The sequence below is a fragment of the Petromyzon marinus genome, chromosome 78, assembly GCF_048934315.1.
Source record: "Petromyzon marinus isolate PM22_M1 ecotype Great Lakes invasive population chromosome 78, UKy_Petmar_22M1.pri1.0, whole genome shotgun sequence".
Lineage (NCBI taxonomy): Eukaryota > Metazoa > Chordata > Hyperoartia > Petromyzontiformes > Petromyzontidae > Petromyzon > Petromyzon marinus.
The window spans coordinates 1,924,762-1,947,306 of NC_133744.1; the positions used below are offsets into that span (position 1 = coordinate 1,924,762).

The 22,545-nt window shown below is 53.5% G+C and overlaps 1 protein-coding gene across 2 annotated transcripts in view; it reads right to left on the minus strand.

Moving 5' to 3' along the window:
• The window catches only part of LOC116957594 (coiled-coil and C2 domain-containing protein 1A-like), a 78,190-nt gene extending 55,666 nt beyond the window's left edge, over positions 1–22,524 (minus strand). Inside the window, exons 1-12 of one of the 2 annotated variants that reach the window (XM_076056792.1) lie at positions 22,156–22,524; positions 21,736–21,877; positions 14,608–14,726; positions 13,988–14,083; positions 13,361–13,471; positions 12,787–13,183; positions 11,201–11,313; positions 7,212–7,326; positions 3,644–3,718; positions 3,212–3,324; positions 1,027–1,099; positions 721–911 (exon numbers count right to left, since the gene is read on the minus strand). In XM_076056792.1, the coding sequence (XP_075912907.1) occupies positions 721–911; positions 1,027–1,099; positions 3,212–3,324; positions 3,644–3,718; positions 7,212–7,326; positions 11,201–11,313; positions 12,787–13,183; positions 13,361–13,471; positions 13,988–14,083; positions 14,608–14,726; positions 21,736–21,877; positions 22,156–22,227 (1,617 nt within the window). In that variant the 5' untranslated portion in view covers positions 22,228–22,524. Of the gene's footprint in view, positions 1–720; positions 912–1,026; positions 1,100–3,211; positions 3,325–3,643; positions 3,719–7,211; positions 7,327–11,200; positions 11,314–12,786; positions 13,184–13,360; positions 13,472–13,987; positions 14,084–14,607; positions 14,727–21,732; positions 21,878–22,155 lie in introns of both variants that reach the window. The other variant, XM_076056790.1, reaches the window with a different exon arrangement.
• Positions 22,525–22,545: the final 21 nt, after the last annotated feature.

Genomic DNA, 22,545 nt, shown 5'->3' on the forward strand with positions numbered 1-22,545 from the left:
CTCTCCCGTCTCTCCCGTCTCTCCCCACTCTCCCCACTCTCCCCACTCTCCCCACTCTCCCCACTCTCCCCACCCTCCCCGTACCGGGCGAGTAGCAGCAGGAGCTCTCTCCATCTTCTCCCCACTCCTCTCCCCACTCCTCTCCCCACTCCTCTGCCCACTCTCCCCACTCTCCCGACTCTCTCCATCTTCTCCCGACTCTCTCCATCTTCTCCCCACTCTCCCGTCTCTCCCGTCTCTCCCGTCTCTCCCCACTCTCCCCACTCTCCCCGTACCGGGCGAGTAGCAGCAGGAGCTCTCTCCATCTTCTCCCCACTCCTCTCCCCACTCCTCTCCCCACTCCTCTCCCCACTCCTCTCCCCACTCCTCTCCCCAATCCTCTCCCCACTCCTCTCCCCACTCCTCTCCCCACTCCTCTCCCCACTCCTCTCCCCACTCCTCTGCCCACTCTCCCCACTCTCCCAACTCTCCCAACTCTCTCCATCTTCTCCCCACTCTCCCATCTCTCCCCACTCTCCCGTCTCTCCCCACTCTCCCCACTCTCCCCACTCTCCCCACTCTCCCCACTCTCCCCACTCTTCCCACTCTCCCCACTCTCCCCGTACCGGGCGAGTAGCAGCAGGAGCTCTCTCCATCTTCTCCCCACTCCTCTCCCCACTCCTCTCCCCACTCCTCTGCCCACTCTCCCCACTCTCCCGACTTCCCCTCATCTCCCCGTACCGGGCGAGCAGCAGCAGGAGCTCTCTCCATCTTCTCCCCACTCCTCTCCCCACTCCTCTGCCCACCCTCCCCACTCTCCCCCGCCTCGGTCTCCGCGCTCTGCAGGTCTCCGTGTCTGTCCAGGCTCGCCAGGGAGGCAACGACGGCATCCTCACCCCCCGATCCCACGACTCCCGGGATGGGAGGGAATGCTGGGGGAGACATGGGGGGAGCTTAACAGGGGGGAGCGTAACATGGGGGGAGACTCGGGGAGACTCGAAGGGGGATTTGTGAGTGTGTGTGTAATGAGTATCTGTGGGTATTTACAGGGCAGAGCTGGAAGCTCGCTGAAGTCCACCGGCTTCCCAGCCTTCAGAGCCTTGATAGCGTCCACATAGCTCTGTACACCGCACAAAGGCAAATCCAGCTCATAGACAATCCCAGCACACAGACAAACCCTACACACAGACAAACCCTGCACACAGACCCAGCACAGATACACCCAGCACAGACAAACTCAGCACACAGACAAACCCTGCACACAGACGCAGCACAGACACATCCAGCACACAGACAAACCCTGCACACAGACCCAGCACAGACAAACCCAGCACACAGACACACCCAGCACACAGACAAACACTACACACAGACCCAGCACAGACAAACCCAGCACACAGACAGACCCAGCACACAGACAGACCCAGCACATAGACAATCAACACTGCACCAAAGACTCAACACTGCCCATAGACTCAACAATGCCCATAGACTCAGCACTGTCTATAGACTCAACACTGCCCATAGACTCAGCACTGTATGTGGTTTCAGTTTTCTTTTTCAGTTTATTCATTTTGGTATAGCCCTGTGAGCCATTCGGCTCTTGAATCGGGTGCAACCACAACAAACACTAAAACACGAACAAGAAAAACGTCTTAAAGTGACTACTTTGTGTGACTGTGCAAACAGAAAATCCATGAAAAAAACAGCAAAATATTCCTGAAAAAAGCACCGTACACCAACGCTGTGTGCAAAAAATCCCAGTGGGATGCAAGTCAAACAACAACAACAACCACAAGACAACTTAGATTAAGGCCATCAGTCTAACTCTGAACTACAACAAAACAAACATGTCCAAACCAAAAAAACGTTTTCGAAATCACCAAAAAATAAAGCCATAATTGCAATGTAACAGTGATCACAGGGACTGTGACTGAATGTTTACCAATAAACTACATAAACAACATGTAACACCAAATCCTAGAGCCATAGCTGGCAGCATGAGTTACTCCACAACAACAGAAGCATCGGTCAGAGTATCAAATTTTTCAATGCACCTTTAAGATCAGCACGCTAAATCAAAATACACATAATACTTTGCAGCGTCATCCGGAGCGAAACATTTTATTTTATTTTACGCCAATGAATAGCAGTGGCAGCTAGGGGTGTACAACTCCTCAAGAGCAGTTTTGAGAGAATATATCATTGGTAGCGATTCAAGTTGCAGTTTATTGGCAATATCATTCCAGACCCTGGGGGCATCAATAGCAAAGGCCCTTCCTCCAGTTTTTCTAAGGCAATAGGGAATGTGAAGCTGGTAAATGAGCAAAGACCTGAGGTCAAATTTGTTCTTTGAAACAGAGAGGAGATCCAGCAGGTAGTCTGCCGATTTTGTTTGTAAGTACATCGTGAATACATAAGATCAGGTGCACAAGCCGTCGAACATTAAGAGATGTTAAGTTAGACTCAACACTGCACCATAGACTCACCACTGCCCATAGACTCAACACTACCAATAGACTCAACACTACCCATATACTCAGCACTGCCCATAGACTCAACACTGCACCATAGACTCAGCACTGCACCATAGACTCAACACTGCACCACAGACTCAACACTGCACCACATACTCAGCACTGCACCACAGACTCAACACTGCACCATAGACTCAACACTGCACCATAGACTCAACACTGCCCATAGGCTCAACACTGCACCATAGACTCACCACTGCCCATAGACTCAACACTACCAATAGACTCAACACTACCCATATACTCAACACTGCCCATAGACTCAGCACTGCACCATAGACTCAACACTGCACCATAGACTCAACACTGCACCATAGACTCAACACTGCCCCATAGACTCAACACTGCCCCTAGACTCAACACTGCACCATAGACTCAACACTGCCCATATACTCAACACTGCCCATATACTCAACACTGCACCATAGACTCAACACAGCACCATAGACTCAACACTGCCCATAGACTCAACACTGCACCATAGACTCAACACTGCACCATAGACTCAACACTGCACCATAGACTCAACACTGCCCATAGACTCAACAATGCCCATAGACTCAGCACTGCCCATAGACTCAACACTGCACCATAGACTCAGCACTGCCCATAGACTCAACACTGCACCATAGACTCAACAATGCCCATAGGTTTCCATGAGAGAGGTTACCAATGCAACTCATGGGCGTAGTTACCGTGGCAATGCGTTCGTGTCTCCGAGCCTTAGCACTGTTCCCCTCCTTCTTGGCCTGAGCTGCGATGTCTCTGTAGGCAGACAGACGAGCCTCCAGCGCAGACAGTGGTGTGTCTACGGGGACAGAGACACGGGGAGACACGGGGAGACAGATATGGGGAGTCACGGAGAAACGCGGGGAGACGCGGGGAGACGCGGGGAGACTCGGGGAGACGCGGAGAGACTCGGGGAGACTCGGGGAGACTCGGGGAGACTTGGGGAGATGCGGGGAGACTCGGGGAGACGCAGGGTGACTCGGAGAGACTCGGGGAGACGCGGGGAGACTCGGGGAGACGCGGGTGACTCGGGGAGACACGGGGAGACTCGGGGAGATGCGGAGAGACACGGGGAGACTCGGGGAGACTCGAGGAAACAAACGTGGCGGAGTAGTCACCGGGTAGTGAGGGGGGAGGTTTTGTCGGTGGTTCCGGACCTTGGACTTTGGGACTTGGAGCGACGTTCACCAGCACTGGTGGGAAAATAACCATCGCCAACATCACCACCACCACCATCATCATCACCACCACCATCACCACCTTCACCACCACCAACATCATCATCATCATCACCACCACCACCACCACCATCATCACCATCATCATCACCACCATCACCATCACCAACAGCACCACCTTCACCACCACCACCTTTCACCACCATCAACATCACCACCATCATCATCATCACCATCACCACCATCATCATCATCACCATCATCATCATCACCACCACCACCTTTCACCACCATCAACATCACCATCATCATCATCACCATCATCATCATCACCATCACCACCATCATCATCACCATCATCATCATCACCATCATCATCACCATCACCACCATAATCATCACCACCATCACCACCACCATCACCACCACCATCACCAATATCACAACCTTCACCACCACCTTCACCATCATCATCACGACCACCATGTTAATGATAGTGATGATAATGTTAATGATGATGTTAATGATGATGATCTTGATGATAGTGATGATGATCTTGATGATAGTGATGATGAAGTTAATAATGATAATGTTGATGATAGTGATGATGAAGTTAATAATGACAGTGATGATGATGTTGATGATGATAGCGATGATGTTGATGATGATAGCAATGATGATGTTGATAATGATAGCGATGATGTTGATTATGATGATAGCGATGATGATGATGTTGATGATGATAGCGATGGTGTTGATGATGATGATGATAGCGATGATGATGTTGATGATGATAGCGATGCTTTTGATGATGATAGTGATGATGATGTTGATAATGATGTTGATGATAGCGATGATGTTGATGATGATAGCGATGATGATGTTGATGATGATAGCGATGATGATGATGTTGATGATGATAGCGATGATGATGTTGATGATGATAGCGATGATGATACTCATACTCTTTGTTTTTTTCGGTAAAGTCACGTAGGTAAAATAAAATAATAGAAAACAACTAAATTAAATCACGACGTTTCGGAGGCAACACAAGCTTCCGTCTTCAGATTTGTGCTCGCGGATTCGGTCAGAAATATGTAGTTTCGTCTCCCCGATATAGCGGTCACCACAGGTACAACTTAATTTGTAAACCCCGGGGTGCTGTAAGTCAGGAATGACATCCTTTACGGATGGGATCAGATCACGGATTTTGTGTACTGTATTGAACCGGACCTGGATATTGTGTTTGTTTAGAATTTTGGAAATCTTTTTAGTAACCCCTGCTATGTATGGTAACGTGATGATTTTGATTGGAGTATCAGGTGGTTGTTTCTGTATGGTGGGAGAAACAGCTTGGCGGATGGTACGGTCAGAGTATCCATTCATCTTGATGGCCAGATGTACATGTTTTAATTCACTGGCCAGGTGGTGTTGGTCAGAAATGCAAATGAGCCCTATGGTATAATGTTTTGATGACCTCCCACCCACATCCCTTCTTGGCTCCTCCCCCCCCCTTAACTCAGCCCTCCCACCCCACCCACGTCCCTTCTTGGCTCCTCCCCCCCCCCTTAACTCAGCCCTCCCCCACCCACGTCACTTCCTGGCTCCTCCCCCCCCCCTTAACTCAGCCCTCCCACCCACCCACGTCCCTTCTTGGCTCCTCCCCCCCCTTAACTCAGCCCTCCCACCCCACCCACGTCCCTTCTTGGCTCCTCCCCCCCCCCCCCCCTTAACTCAGCCCTCCCACCCACCCACGTCCCTTCTTGGCTCCTCCCCCCCCCCCCCCCTTAACTCAGCCCTCCCACCCACCCACGTCCCTTCTTGGCTCCTCCCCCCCCCCCTTAACTCAGCCCTCCCCCACCCACATCCCTTCTTGGCTCCTCCCCCCCCTTAACCTGTATATATAATCCCGGCTGTCTCAGAGCTGTCCACTTGACACAGATATTCTGCTGTGACTGTTCCACCTGAAGACGGAAGCTTGTGTTGCCTCCGAAACGTCGTGATTCAATTGTTTTCATTTATTTTATTTTACCTACGTGACTTTACCGAAAAAACCAAAGAGTATGAATCCTTGCAGTCACGAAATAGTCAAATCTATAAGCGATGATGATGTTAATAATGATAGCGATGATGCTGATGATGATAGCGATGTTGATGATGATAGCGATGATGATGTTAATAATGATAGCGATGATGATGTTGATTATGATCGTGATGATGATGTTAATAATGGTAGTGATTATGATGTTGATGATGATGTTAATAATGATAGTAATGATGATATTGATGATGATGTTAATAACGATAATGATGATGGTGATGATGATGTTGATGATGATGTTGATGATGATCGTGATGATGATGTTGATGATGATGTTGATGATGATCGTGATGATGATGATGTTGATGATAGCGATGATGATGTTGATGATGATCGTGATGATGATGTTGATGATGTTGATGATGATAGTGATGATGATGTTAATGATGACAGTGATGATGTTAATAATGATAGTGATGATGATGTTAATGATGATAGTGATGATGATCATGTTGATAGTGATGATGATGTTAATGATGATAGTGATGATGATGTCAATAATGATAGTGATGATGTTGAGGATATGAATGGTGGTGATTGTTTTGATGGTAGCAGCTGCAGCAGGAGGACGAACATTGGAGAAGTCGACACTCATCATGGCGGTGGTGATGGTGGTGGTAGTAGTGTTGATGATGGTGATGGTGGTGGTAGTGGTATTGATGGTGGTGGTGGTGTTAATGGTGGTGATGTTGTTGATGGTGGTGGTGTTAATGGTGGTGATGTTGATGGCGGTGGTGATGGTAGTGGTGTTGATGGTGGTGATGGTGGTGGTAGTGGTATTGATGGTGGTGATGGTAATGGTGATGGTGGTGGTGTTACTGGTGGTGATGTAGTTGGTGGTGTTAATGGTGGTGGTGTTGATGGTGGCGATGGTGGTGGTGATGTTGTTGATGGTGGTGGTGATGTTGTTGATGGTGGTGGTGTTAATCGTGGTGGTGGTGTTAATGGTGGTGATGTTGTTAATGGTAGTGATGTTGTTAATGGTAGTGATGTTGATGGTGGTGATGTTGATGGTGGTGTTGATGGTGGTGATGTTAATGGTGGTGATGTTGATGGTGGTGTTAATGGTGGTGATGTAGTTGGTGGTGTTAATGGTGGTGGTGTTGATGGTGGTGATGGTGGTGGTGTTAATCGTGGTGGTGGTGTTAATGGTGGTGATGTTGTTAACGGTAGTGATGTTGATGGTGGTGATGTTGATGGTGGTGATGTTGATGGTGGTGATGGTAATGGTGATGGTGGTGGTGTTACTGGTGGTGATGTAGTTGGTGATGTAGTTGGTGGTGTTAATGGTGGTGGTGTTGATGGTGGTGATGGTGGTGGTGTTAATCGTGGTGGTGGTGTTAATGGTGGTGATGTTGTTAATGGTAGTGATGTTGATGGTGGTGATGTTAATGGTGGTGATGGTACCAGCAGGAGATGGAGCAGCAGCAGCAGTAGCAGCAGGAGGAGCAGGAGGAGGAGGAGCGTTTGACAGGTCGACGCGTTCCCCTCTCAACAGCGCAGAGATAACAGCGTCAAACGACTAGCAGGGACACGGGGTCAAGGGGTCACAGGGTAATGGGGTCACACAGGGTTGTGGGATCATGGGGTCACAGGGTTGTGGTCACATGGTTAAGTGGTCAAGGGGTCACAGGGTTATTGGGTCACATGGTTATGGGGTCAAGGGGTCACATGGTTATGGGGTCACAGGGTTGTGGTGTTGAGGTTATAGGGTTATGGGTACACATGGTTATGGGTCATGGAGCCATGGGGTTATGGGATCATGGGGTAATTGAGGCATGGGGTTATGGGGTCACCAGGTTATGAGGTCACATGGTTATGGGGCCACAGGGTTATAGGGTCAAGGAGACAGGGTGATGGGATCACTGAATTATGGGGTCAAGGGGTCACAAGGTTATGGGGTCACAGGGTCATGGGGTCATGGGGCGGAGAAGTGGAGGGGGACACAACGGCACATGTAGAAACAAATCCTCACATCGATCCCACTCCCCAAATCTCCCTCGTCTGTCTAACCGTGTCTCCCTCGTCTGTCTCACCGTGTCTCACCGTGTCTCTCCGTGTCTCACCGTGTCTCCCTCGTCTGTCTCAACGTGTCTCTCCGTGTCTCACCGTGTCTCCCTCGTCTGTCTAACCGTGTCTCCCTCGTCTGTCTCACCGTGTCTCACCGTGTTTCCCTCGTCTGTCTCACCGTGTCTCACCGTGTCTCACCGTGTCTCTCCGTGTCTCACCGTGTCTCCCTCGTCTGTCTCACCGTGTCTCACCGTGTCTCTCCGTGTCTCACCGTGTCTCCCTCGTCTGTCTCACCGTGTCTCTCCGTGGCTCACCGTGTCTCTTCCTGTCTCACCGTGTCTCCCCCGTGTCTCACCGTGTCTCTCCGTGTCTCCCCCGTGTCTCACCGTGTCTCACCCCGTCTCACCGTGGCTCTCCGTGTCTCTCCGTGTCTCTCCGTGTCTCCCCCGTGTCTCACCGTGTCTCACCGTGTCTCTTCGTGTCTCACCGTCTCTCACCGTGTCTCACCGTGTCTCCCCCGTGTCTCACCGTGTCTCCCCCGTGTCTCACCGTGTCTCACCCGTGTCTCACCGTGTCTCTCCGTGTCTCCCCCGTATCTCACCGTGTCTCTTCGTGTCTCTCCGTGTCTCACCGTGTCTCACCGTGTCTCACCGTGTCTCTCCGTGTCTCACCGTGTCTCACCGTGTCTCCCTCGTCTGTCTCACCGTGTCTCACCGTGTCTCACCGTGTCTCACCGTGTCTCTTCGTGTCTCCCTCGTCTGTCTCACCGTGTCTCCCTCGTCTGTCTCACCGTGTCTCTCCGTGTCTCTTCGTGTCTCTCCCTGTCTCACCGTGTCTCACCGTGTATCTCCGTCTCCCCCGTGTCTCACCGTGTCTCCCTCGTCTGTCTCACCGTGTCTCTCCGTGTCTCTCCGTGTCTCTTCGTGTCTCACCGTGTCTCCCTCGTCTGTCTCACCGTGTCTCTCCGTGTCTCTTCGTGTCTCACCGTCTCTCACCGTGTCTCACCGTGTCTCACCGTGTCTCTCCCTGTCTCTCCGTGTCTCACCGTGTCTCACCGTGTCTCCCCCGTGTCTCTTCGTGTCTCCCCCGTGTCTCTCCGTGTCTCTCCCTGTCTCTCCGTGTCTCTCCGTGTCTCACCGTGTCTCACCGTGTCTCCCTCGTCTGTCTCACCGTGTCTCTCCCTGTCTCACCGTGTCTCACCGTGTCTCTCCCTGTCTCACCGTGTCTCTCCCTGTCTCTCCGTGTCTCTCCGTGTCTCACCGTGTCTCACCGTGTCTCCCCAGTGTCTCTCCCTGTCTCACCGTGTCTCACCGTGTCTCCCCCGTGTCTCACCGTATCTCACCGTGTCTCTCCGTGTCTCCCCGTGTCTCTCTGTGTCTCACCGTGTCTCCCCCGTGTCTCCCCCGTGTCTTCCCTTGTCTCACCGTGTCTCACCGTGTCTCTCCGTGTCTCTCCGTGTCTCCCCCGTGTCTCACCGTGTCTCTCCGTGTCTCTCCCTGTCTCACCGTGTCTCCCTCGTCTGTCTCTCCGTGTCTCACCGTGTCTCTCCCTGTCTCACCGTGTCTCACCGTGTCTCTCTGTGTCTCACCGTGTCTCTCCCTGTCTCACCGTGTCTCCGTATCTCACCGTGTCTCACCGTGTCTCCCTCGTCTGTCTCACCGTGTCTCATCGTGTCTCACCGTGTCTCCCTCGTCTGTCTCACCGTGTCTCACCGTGTCTCTCCCTGTCTCCCCCGTGTCTCACCGTGTCTCTCCCTGTCTCACCGTGTCTCTCCGTGTCTCACCGTGTCTCTCCGTGTCTCTCCGTGTCTCAACGTCTCTCCATGTCTCTTCGTGTCTCACCGCCTCTCACCGTGTCTCTTCGTGTCTCAGTGTCTCTTCGTGTCTCTCCGTGTCTCACCGTGTCTCACCGGGTGTCACCGTGTCTCCCCCGTGTCTCTCCCTGTCTCACCGTGTCTCTCCCTGTCTCTCCCTGTCTCACCGTATCTCACCATGTCTCACCGTGTCTCCCCCGTGTCTCACCGTGTCTCACCGTGTCTCTCCGTGTCTCTTCGTATCTCACCGTGTCTCTCCGTGTCTCACAGTGTCTCACCGTGTCTCCCCCGTGTCTCCCCTGTGTCTCACCGTGTCTCTCCCTGTCTCACCGTGTCTCACCGTGTCTCCCCGTGTCTCCCCCGTGTCTCACCGTGTCTCACCGTGTCTCCCCCTTGTCTCACCGTGTCTCCCCCATATCTCACCGTATCTCACCGTGTCTCTCCGTGTCTCTTCGTGTCTCTCCATGTCTCCCCCGTGTCTTCCCTTGTCTCACCGTGTCTCTCCGTGTCTCCCCCGTGTCTCACCGTGTCTCCCCCGTATCTCACCGTGTCTCTCCGTGTCTCACCGTGTCTCACTGTGTCTCCCCCATGTCTTCCCTTGTCTCACCGTGTCTCTCCGTGTCTCCGTGTCTCAACGTGTCTCCAACGTGTCTCCCCGTGTCTCACCGTGTCCTCCGTGTCTCTCCGTGTCTCACCGTGTCTCACCGTGTCTCCCCCGTGTCTTCCCTTGTCTCTCCGTGTCTCCCCGGTGTCTCACCGTGTCTCTCTGTGTCTCCCCCGTGTCTCCCCCGTGTCTCCCCGTGTCTCCCCTGTATCTCTCCGTGTCTCTTCGTGTCTCTCCATGTCTCCCCCGTGCCTTCCCTTGTCTCACCGTCTCTCCCCCGTGTCTCAATGTGTCTCTCCGTGTCTCTCTGTGTCTCCCCCGTATCTCACCGTGTCTCCCCGTATCTCACCGTGTCTCCCCCGTGTCTTCCCTTGTCTCTCCGTGTCTCTCCGTGTCTCTCCCGTGTCTCAACGTGTCTCTCCATGTCTCAACGTGTCTCTCCGTGTCTCTCCGTGTCTCCCCCGTGTCTCTCCGTGTCTCTCTGTCTCCCCCGTATCTCACCGTGTCTCACCGTGTCCCCCCCGTATCTCACCGTGTATCTCCGTGTCTCCCCCATGTCTCCCCCATGTCTCCCCCGTGTCTCACCGTGTCTCACCGTGTCTCACCGTGTCTCACCGTGTCTCCCCCGTGTCTCACCGTATCTCACCGTGTCCCCCCCGTATCTCACCGTGTCTCACCGTGTCTCCCCGTGTCTCACCGTATCTCACCATGTCTCTCCATGTCTCTCCATGTCTCCCCCGTGTCTCAACGTGTCTCTCTTTCTCCCCCGTCTCACCGTGTCTCTCCGTGTCTCCCCCGTGTCTTCCCCATGTCTCACCTTGTCTCCCCCGTATCTCACCGTGTCTCTCCGAGTCTCCCCAAGTCTTACCCGTATCTCCTTTGTGTCTCCATCTCTCCCGTGTCTCCCCTTTGTCTCCGCTTTGTCTGCCTGAGTATCCAGGAGTTTCCCCGGGTCTCCCCGTGTCTCACCCTGGCTGTCCGAAGATATGCCACGGCTGTCTCCGTGTCTCCGTGTTTCTTGGCGGCCAGCGCTGCTACAGAGTACTCCCTCTGGCGTCGACGCAGATCCAACAGCAGGGGAGCTATGTGGAGAAGACACGGAGGGAAGACACGGGGGAGACAGGGGAGGACACGGGGGAGACAGGGGAGGAGACACGGGGAGACACGGGGACACAGAGAGACATGGGGAGATATGAACGGGGGGTGGGTGACAAAGAGAGGCACGGGGGAGTCAGAGAGAGATCCAGGTACGTGGGAGACAGACACACGGAGAGGGAGACACAGAGAGACACGGGAGAGACACAGAGAGACACGAAGTGGGAGACATGAGGGGGGAGTCATGAAGGGGGAGACATGAGGGGGGAGACAAGGGAGAGACACGGAGAGACACAGAGAGACACGGGAGAGACACGGGAGAGACACAGAGAGACACAGAGAGACACGAAGTGGGAGACATGAGGGGGGAGTCATGAGGGGGGAGACAAGGGAGAGACACAGAGAGACACGGGAGAGACACGGGGATACATTGGGAGACACGTATGTGTGTTGTATGTATGATGTATGTACACTGTGTACTATGTATGTTGCATGTGTAGTGACAGGGTGCCATCTGTTGACCGTGAAGGATAACCACAGGTATGGGTGCGCTATGCAACATAAGGGGGGTGTGGCCAGAGGCGGGGCTCGGCCATGCTGAGGAGTATATAAGGAGGGACGTAACCGGAGGTCCGGGGCTGTCGTGGGGGTTCGGGTCCTGGCTGCCATCGCCATCTTCGCCGTGATCTCTTCATCATCGTCCGGCCGTATCGCTGATCCGCTGTAGGTCCCCATCGTCGTCGCCACTGTACAGTCAGCCAGCTGATGCCGCCGATGTGGCTGTGCGAGTGGGTCAGCTCTACGTAGCCCAGTGTGTGTGCGTGTGTGTCACTCAGTGACTCCGCCCGTAAACATAAACAAGGAGCCCTCTGCAAGTCACGTCTCGGGAAGTCGCTCACTACACGCGTGTGCGTGTTGTATGCATGTTGCGTGTGTCGTGACAACAGCGCTGACTTGCTGCACAGCAACTGCAGGTAGCGAACACGTCGCTGAGCCGTATACACGGTGGGTGTGCCGGCAGGGCGGAGGAACTGGGGCAAGGGTCACGGTAGACCTCGTGGGGAGGCCCCTGGAACCCTCTGGTGGGTTCGTAGAAGGGAGGCCTGGCCAGGGCGGAGCCAGGCCGAGCCGAGGGGGAATAAAAGCAGCGGAGAGCGAGAACTCTGGGTTGGTTGCCGGTTCTGGGGTCGTGTCTGGGCCGGGTCGTACGGCAGCGTGGTCGTCAGAGAGAGGGGGGCCGGAGTTGGTTCGCGTGGACACGGGAGATAATAAAGAGGACGGCGTCCCCTGCGACTGCCTCGTCTACGACTGGTTGTGTGTGCGCAACACACACACACACGCGCAAGCCTCGAGAAAGAGGAAGAAGAGACCTATGACACTACACATGTATCATCACCACAATCACCATGACCGTCACAACCACGACCATCATCACAGCAACCATCACCACCATCACTCACATGGATCCTCCGATCCAGATCTGTTCCCGGGCTCTGGCTCCCGTTTTTGTTCCGTTCCCGGTTTTGGTTTCAGCTCCGGTTCCGGGCTCACTTTCGGTATCGCGTTCACTTCCGCTTTCACGTCCGGTTGTGGCTTCACTTCCGGTTGTGGCTTCACTTCCGGTTTTGGCGCAACTTCCGGTTTTGGTCTCACTTCCGGTTTTGGTAGAACTTCCGGCTTCGGTTTCACTTCCGGTTTGGGTCTCACTTCCGACTTTTGCTCCGGTTTCACTTCTGGTTTTGGCTCCGGTTCCGGATTTGCCTCCCGGGTTTTGTTTCCTGTGGCCACGGGGGGTGGTATATCCTCCTCGGAGATGGAGCGGCCGGACTTAGCAGCTTTCAGCAAATCCTGGCAGCTCTGTAGGAGATACGGAGCAGAGTGGGAGGGAGACACGGGGAGAGAGAGGTGACACGGAGAGTCGGAGTGAGTCTCTGAGTGAGTGAGTTTATTAGTGAGTCTATGAGTTAGCGAGTCTCTGAGTGAGTCTCTGAGTGGGTGAGTCTCTGAATGCGTGTCTGGGAAGCGTTTCCTGACCTTGAGTCCACGCTCGAATCGACGGGCTTTGGCGCTTTCCCCCGCCAGGCGAGCGTTGGAGACAGCTTCAGCGTAGAGAGAGACACGGGATTCCAGCAGAGACACCATGGGCTGTGTAGGAGAGACACGGAGAGAGTGAGACACACAGGGAGAGAGAGAGAGAGAGACAGGAGAGAGACATTGTGAGAGAGACAGAGCGAGACATTGGCCTTGGGCAGTAGGAGAGACACATGGGGAGAGAGAGAGAGGCAGAGAGACACAGGGAGAATGAGAGAGATAGAGAGAGAGACAGAGAGAGAGAGATTCTGGGAGAGTGAAACACACGGTGAGAGAGAGACATGTAGAGAAAGACACGGGGAGAGTGAGAGAGACAGAGAGACATATGGTGAGAGACAGAGAGAGACACGGAGAGATACAGGGAGAGTGACAGAGACACAGGGAGAGAAAGACAGACAGGGAGCGTGAGACACACAGGGGGAGAGTGAGACACACGGTGAGTGAGAGAAAGAGAAACGGGGAAAACGGGGAAAGTGAGACACATGGAGAGAGGCAGAGAGACATGGGGAGAGTGAGATACAGGGAGAGAGAGATGGAGAGAGAGAGAAACACGAAGTGAGAGGGAGGTACCTGTGAGTGTGTAGGGACCACAGCTTGAGGCTGGGGCTGTGGCTTGGAAACCGGGGCTTCTGTCTCAACATCTTCCATCACCTCCTGCAGCTCAGCCTGGAGACATGGTCGCCATGGTAAGAGCGTTCCCCCCGTGTCACCGCAGCACGTCTCCCCACCATGTCTCTTCCATGTCTCCCCGCGTCTCCCCGCGTCTCCCCCGCGTCTCGCCGCGTCTCCCCCCCGTCTCCCCGCATCTCCCCGAGTCTCCCCGCGTCCCCCCGCGTCTCCCCCATGTCTACCCGCGTCTCCCCACGTCCCCCTGCGTCTCCCCTGCGTCTCCCCGCGTCTCCCCCATGTCTACCCGCGTCTCCCCACGTCCCCCCGTGTCCCCGCGTCTCCCCCGCGTCTCCCCCGCGTCTCCCCCGCGTCTCGCCGCGTCTCCCCCGCGTCTCCCCCGCGTCTCCCCCATGTCTACCCGCGTCTCCCCACAACCCCCCGCGTCTCCCCGCGTCTCCCCTGCGTCTCCCCGCGTCTCCGCCATGTCTACCCGCGTCTCCCCACGTCCCCCCGTGTCCCCCGCGTCTCCCCCGCGTCTCCCCCGCGTCTCCCCCGCATCTCCCCGTGTACCCTGCCCATACCAACAAATCCATGTCCATCTCCAGGTCGCCATCATCGCCATCGTCACCATCATCATCATCATCGTCTCTCATGCACGCTGCTGCCATCCGAGCGATGTCCTCCATCGCTCCCGGGGTGACTGGAACATCCACACCATCACCCCCATCAATCTCAACACCATTATCTACATCACCATCATCACCATCACCCCCATCAATCTCAACACCATTATCTACATCACCATCATCACCATCACCCCCATCAACATCAACACCATTATCTACATCACCATCATCACCATCACCCCCATCAACATCAACACCATTATCTACATCACCATCATCACCATCACCCCCATCAATCTCAACACCATTATCTACATCACCATCATCACCATCACCCCATCAATATCAACACCAATATCTACACCACAATCATCACCATCACCCCCATCAATCTCAACACCATTATCTACATCACAATCATCACCATCACCCCCATCAATCTCAACACCATTATCTACATCACAATCATCACCATCACCCCCATCAATCTCAACACCAATATCTACATCACCATCAACACCATCACCCCATCAATCTCAACACCATTACCTACATCACCATCATCACCATCACCCCCATCAATCTCAACACCAATATCTACATCACCATCATCACCATCACCCCCATCAACATCAACACCATTACCTACATCACCAGCAACACCATCACTCCCATCAATCTCAACACCATTACCTACATCACCAGCAACACCATCACCCCCATCAACATCAACACCATTACCTACATCACCAGCAACACCATCACCCCCATCAATCTCAACACCATTATCTACATCACCATCATCACCATCACCCCCATCAATCTCAACACCATTACCTACATCACCATCATCACCATCACCCCCATCAATCTCAACACCATTATCTACATCACCATCATCACCATCACCCCCATCAATCTCAACACCATTATCTACATCACAATCATCACCATCACCCCCATCAACATCAACACCATTACCTACATCACCAGCAACACCATCACCCCCATCAACATCAACACCATTACCTACATCAGCAGCACCATCACCCCCATCAACATAAACACCAATACCTAAATCACCATCAGACAAAAAATATATCCGCCGTATAGCTTTAACAGACCGCTGGGGCAAGTGCTGTTAGCGAGCACCTATGGAGGCCGGCATGGCACACGACAGGGTGGGTGGCCAGCACCACGCCCAGCCGTCTTTGTCTCCCCAGTGACGATGTTTACAGACCATACCAGGTACTCATTTGAGGCCGAGTCGACCTAGGGGAGGCCAGGACCGGTTCAGATAATCGTCATTGGTGTTGGCCGTGAGCGGGAATTTAACCCGGGTCTTCAGGTTCGTAGCGCAGCGCGCAAACCACTACACTACCACTCCCCACCACCATCATCACCAGCAACATCTCCTCCATCCTCAATCATCACCACGATCAACACTGCCCATAGACTCAGCACTGCCCATAGACTCAGCAGTGCACCGTAGACTCAACACTGCACCACAGACTCAGCACTGCACCACAGACTCAGCACTGCACCATAGACTCAACACTGCACCACAGACTCAGCACTGCACCGTAGACTCAGCACTGCACCGTAGACTCAACACTGCACCATAGACTCAACACTGCCCATAAACTCAACATTGCCCGTAGACTCAACACTGCCCGTAGACTCAACACTGCCCGTAGACTCAGCACTGCACCGTAGACTCAGCACTGCACAGTAGACTCAACACTGCCCATAGACTCAACACTGTACCATAGACCCAGCACTGCACCATAGACTCAGCACTGGCATTAGACTCAGCACTGCCCGTAGACTCAGCACTGCACCACAGACTCAACACTGCCCACAGACTCAACACTGCCCACAGACTCAACACTGCCTGTAGACTCAACACTGCCTGTAGACTCAACAGTGCCTCATAGACTCAACCCTGTCAATAGACTCAACACTGCCTGTAGACTCAGCACTGCTCATAGACTCAGCACTGCTCATAGACTCAGCACTGCTCATAGACTCAACACTGCCCATAGACTCAGCATGGCTCATAGGCTCAGCACTGCACCATAAACTCAACACTGTCCATAGACTCAACACTGCCCGTAGACTCAAAACTGCCCATAGACTCAGCACTGGCATTAGACTCAGCACTGCCCGTAGACTCAGCACTGCACCACAGACTCAACACTGCCCACAGACTCAACACTGCCATAGACTCAACACTGCCCGTAGAGACTCAACACTGCCCATAGACTCAACACTGCACCATAGACCCAGCACTGCACCATAGACTCAGCAGTGGCATTAGACTCAGCACTGCCCGTAGACTCAGCACTGCACCACAGACTCAACACTGCCCACAGATTCAACACTGCCTGTAGACTCAACACTGCCCACAGACTCAGCACTGCTCATAGACTCAGCACTGCCCACAGACTCAGCACTGCACCGTAGACTCAACACTGCACCATAGACTCAACACTGCCCATAGACTCAACACTGCCCATTGACTCAACACTGCCCATAGACTCAACACTGCTCGTAGACTCAACACTGCCCGTAGACTCAGCACTGCACCACAGACTCAGCACTGAACAGTAGACTCAACACTGCCCATAGACTCAACACTGCACCATAGACCCAGCACTGCACCATAGACTCAGCACTGGCATTAGACTCAGCACTGCCCGTAGACTCAGCACTGCACCACAGACTCAACACTGCCTGTAGACTCAACACTGCCCCATAGACTCAACCCTGTCAATAGACTCAACACTGCCCGTAGACTCTGCACTGCTCATAGACTCAGCACTGCTCATAGACTCAGCACTGCTCATAAACTCAACACTGTCCATAGACTCAACACTGCCCATAGACTCAACACTACTCACAGACTCAACACTGCCCAGACTCAACACTGCACCACAGACTCAGCACTGCACCGTAGACTCAACACTGCACTGTAGACTCAACACTGCACCACAGACTCAGCACTGCACCATAGACTCAACACTGCACCATAGACTCAACACTGCACCATAGACTCAACACTGCACCACAGACTCAACACTGCACCACAGACTCAACACTGCACCATAGACTCAACACTGCACCACAGACTCAGCACTGCACCGTAGACTCAGCACTGCCCACAGACTCAGCACTGCCCATAGATTCAACACTCCCCATTGACTCAACACTGCCCGTAGACTCAATACTGACCGTAGACTCAACACTGCCCATAGACTCAACACTGCACCATAGACCCGGCACTGCACCATAGACTCAGCACTGGCATTAGACTCAGCACTGCCCGTAGACTCAGCACTGCACCACAGACTCAACACTGCCCACAGACTCAGCACTGCTCATAGACTCAGCACTGCCCACAGACTCAGCACTGCCCATAGACTCAACACTGCCCATAGACTCAACACTGCCCCATAGACTCAACCCTGTCAATAGACTCAACACTGTCCGTAGACTCAGCACTGCTCATAGACTCAGCACTGCTCGTAGACTAAGCACTGCCCGTACACTCAGCACTGCTCATAGACTCAGCACTGCTCATAGACTCAGCACTGCCCACAGACTAAGCACTGCCCATAGACTCAACACTGCCCATAGACTCAGCATGACTCATAGGCTCAGCACTGCACCATAAACTCAACACTGTCCATAGACTCAACACTGCCCATAGACTCAGCACTACTCGCAGACTCAGCACTGCACCACAGACTCAACACTGCCCATAGACTCAACACTGCCCATAGACTCAACACTGCACCACAGACTCAGCACTGCACCGTAGACTCAACACTGCACCGTAGACTCAACACTGCACCATAGACTCAGCACTGGCATTAGACTCAGCACTGCCTGTAGACTCAGCACTGTACCACAGACTCAACACTGCCCACAGACTCAACACTGCCCGTAGACTCATCACTGCCCGTTGACTCAACACTGCCCATAGACTCAACACTGCACCATAGACCCAGCACTGCACCATAGACTCAGCACTGGCATTAGACTCAACACTGCCCGTAGACTCAGCACTGCACCACAGACTCAACACTGCCCACAGATTCAACACTGCCTGTAGACTCAACACTGCCCACAAACTCAACACTGCCTGTAGACTCAACACTGCCCATTGACTCAACACTGCCCGTAGACTCAATACTGCCCGTAGACTCAATACTGCCCGTAGACTCAACACTGCCCATAGACTCAACACTGCACTATAGACCCAGCACTGCACCATAGACTCAGCACTGGCATTAGACTCAGCACTGCCCGTAGACTCAGCACTGCACCACAGACTCAACACTGCCCACAGACTAAGCACTGCCCATAGACTCAACACTGCCCATAGACTCAGCATGGCTTATAGGCTCAGCACTGCACCATGAACTCAACACTGTCCATAGACTCAACACTGCCCATAGACTCAGCAGTACTCACAGACTCAGCACTGCACCACAGACTCAACACTGCCCATAGACTCAACACTGCCCATAGACTCAGCATGGCTCATAGGCTCAGCACTGCACCATAAACTGAACACTGTCCGTAGACTCAACACTGCCCATAGACTCAGCACTACTCACAGACTCAGCACTGCACCACAAACTCAACACTGCCCATAGACTCAACACTGCCCATAGACTCAACACTGCACCACAGACTCAGCACTGCACCGTAGACTCAACACTGCACCGTAGACTCAACACTGCCCGTAGACTCAGCACTGCTCATAGACTCAGCACTGCCCACAGACTAAGCACTGCCCATAAACTCAACACTGCCCATAGACTCAGCACTACTCACAGACTCAGCACTGCACCACAGACTCAACACTGCCTGTAGACTCAACACTGCCCCATAGACTCAACCCTGTCAATAGACTCAACACTGCCCGTAGACTCAGCACTGCTCATAGACTCAGCACTACTCACAGACTCAGCACTGCACCACAGACTCAACACTGCCCATAGACTCAACACTGCCCATAGACTCAACACTGCCCAGACTCAACACTGCACCACAGACTCAGCACTGCAACGTAGACTCAACACTGCACTATAGACTCAACACTGCACCATAGACTCAACACTGCACCAAAGACTCAGCACTGGCATTAGACTCAGCACTGCCCGTAGACTCAGCACTGCACCACAGACTCAACGCTGACCACAGACTCAACACTGCCCGTAGACTCAACACTGCCCGTAGACTCAACACTGCCCATAGACTCAACACTGCACCATAGACCCAGCACTGCACCATAGACTCAGCACTGGCATTAGACTCATCACTGCCCGTAGACTCAGCACTGCACCATAGACTCAGCACTGGCATTAGACTCATCACTGCCCGTAGACTCAGCACTGCACCACAGACTCAACACTGCTCACAGATTCAACACTGCCTGAAGACTCAACACTGCCCACAGACTCAGCACTGCCCACAGACTCAGCACTGCCCACAGACTCAACACTGCCCATAGACTCAACCCTGTCAATAGACTCAATACTGCCCGTAGACTCAGCACTGCTCATAGACTCAACACTGCCCATAAACTCAGCACTGCACCACAAACTCAACACTGCCCATAGACTCAACACTGCCCATAGACTCAACAGTGCACCACAGACTCAGCACTGCACCGTAGACTCAACACTGCACCGTAGACTCAACACTGCCCGTAGACTCAGCACTGCTCATAGACTCAGCACTGCCCACAGACTAAGCACTGCACCACAAACTCAACACTGCCCATAGACTCAGCACTACTCACAGACTCAGCACTGCACCACAGACTCAGCACTGCACCGTAGACTCAACACTGCACTGTAGACTCAACACTGCACCATAGACTCAACACTGCACCATAGACTCAGCACTGGCATTAGACTCAGCACTGCCCGTAGACTCAGCACTGCACCACAGACTCAACGCTGCCCACAGACTCAACACTGCCCGTAGACTCAACACTGCCCGTAGACTCAACACTGCCCATAGACTCAACACTGCACCATAGACCCAGCACTGCACCATAGACTCAGCACTGGCATTAGACTCATCACTGCCCGTAGACTCAGCACTGCACCATAGACTCAGCACTGGCATTAGACTCATCACTGCCCGTAGACTCAGCACTGCACCACAGACTCAACACTGCCCACAGATTCAACACTGCCTGAAGACTCAACACTGCCCACAGACTCAGCACTGCTCATAGACTCAGCACTGCCCACAGACTCAACACTGCCCGTAGACTCAGCACTGCCCATTGACTCAACACTGCCCATAGACTCAACACTGCTCGTAGACTCAGCACTGCACCATAGACTCAGCACTGCACCACAGACTCAGCACTACTCACAGACTCAGCACTACTCACAGACTCAACACTGCCCATAGACTCAACACTGCTAATAGACTCAGCACTGCACCATAGACTCAGCACTACTCACAGACTCAACACTGAACCACAGACTCAACACTGAACCACAGATTCAGCACTGCACCACAGACTCAGCACTCACCACAGACTCAGCACTGCACCACAGACTCAACACTGCCCATAGACTCAGCACTACATCGTAGACTTAGCACTGCACCACAGACTCAGCACTCACCATAGACTCAGCACTGCGCCACAGACTCAGCACTACTCACAGACTCAGCACTACTCACAGACTCAGCACTCACCAAAGACTCAACACTGCACCACAGACTCAGCACTGCACATAGACTCAACACTGCACCACAGACTCAGCACTCACCACAGACTCAGCACTCACCATAGACTCAACACTGCACCACAGACTCAGCACTACTCACAGACTCAGCACTACTCACAGACTCAACACTGCACCATAGACTCAGCACTCACCAGACTCAGCACTGTCCACAGACTCAGCACTACTCACAGACTCAACACTGCACCACAGACTCAGCACTGCACCACAGACTCAGCACTACTCACAGACTCAGCACTGCACCACAGACTCAGCACTACTCACAGACTCAACACTGCACCACAGACTCAGCACTCACCACCTTTTCCGCGTGGCTTCTCCTTCTTGCCTCTGCCCTCCGTCCCCCCGACCAGAGCCGCCAACTCTGCCTCCAGATCCCCATCATCGCCATCACCATCATCATAACCCCCGCCATCACCATCGGGAAATGGCAGCAGGCCCAGCTGAGTGATATAGTAGGCATCACCATCATCATCACTATCACCATCATAAATACCATCATCACCATCATCACTGTCACCATCATGAATACCATCATCAACACCATCATCATCACCACCAACATCACCACCATCATGATCATCACCACCACCAACATCACCACCACCAACATCACCACCACCAACAACATCACCACCACCAACATCACCACCACCAACAACATCACCACCACCAACAACATCACCACCACCACCAACAACATCACCACCACCACCATCACCTTTCTTTTCAAATCTTCCTTCTGATTATCCCGACCCCGACCCCTGTCAGCCCCGCGGCTCCTGCCGGCCATGCTCGCTCCTTCGCGGCGGGAGGTTCCAGGCAACACCGTAGGCTTCGCCGGTCTCTTCGGGATCCGTCGCCGCCAAGCGCCCGCCGGCGTAGGATTAATAACCGGGCACCGCTCCCTGTGGACGAAGCTATCGGGGGTACGGCCGAGGGGGTGCAGCCGAAGGGGACCCAAGGGGACTCGAAGGGAACCCAAACAGACCTCGGGCTGTCAGAGGCGAGGCCTTTGACTAGGGAAGCGGAATCGATCCGCGAGAATATATGATCTCCGATTCAGTGACCGGCGATTCCTCTGGAACATTCGATTCCTTCTACTGGGTGG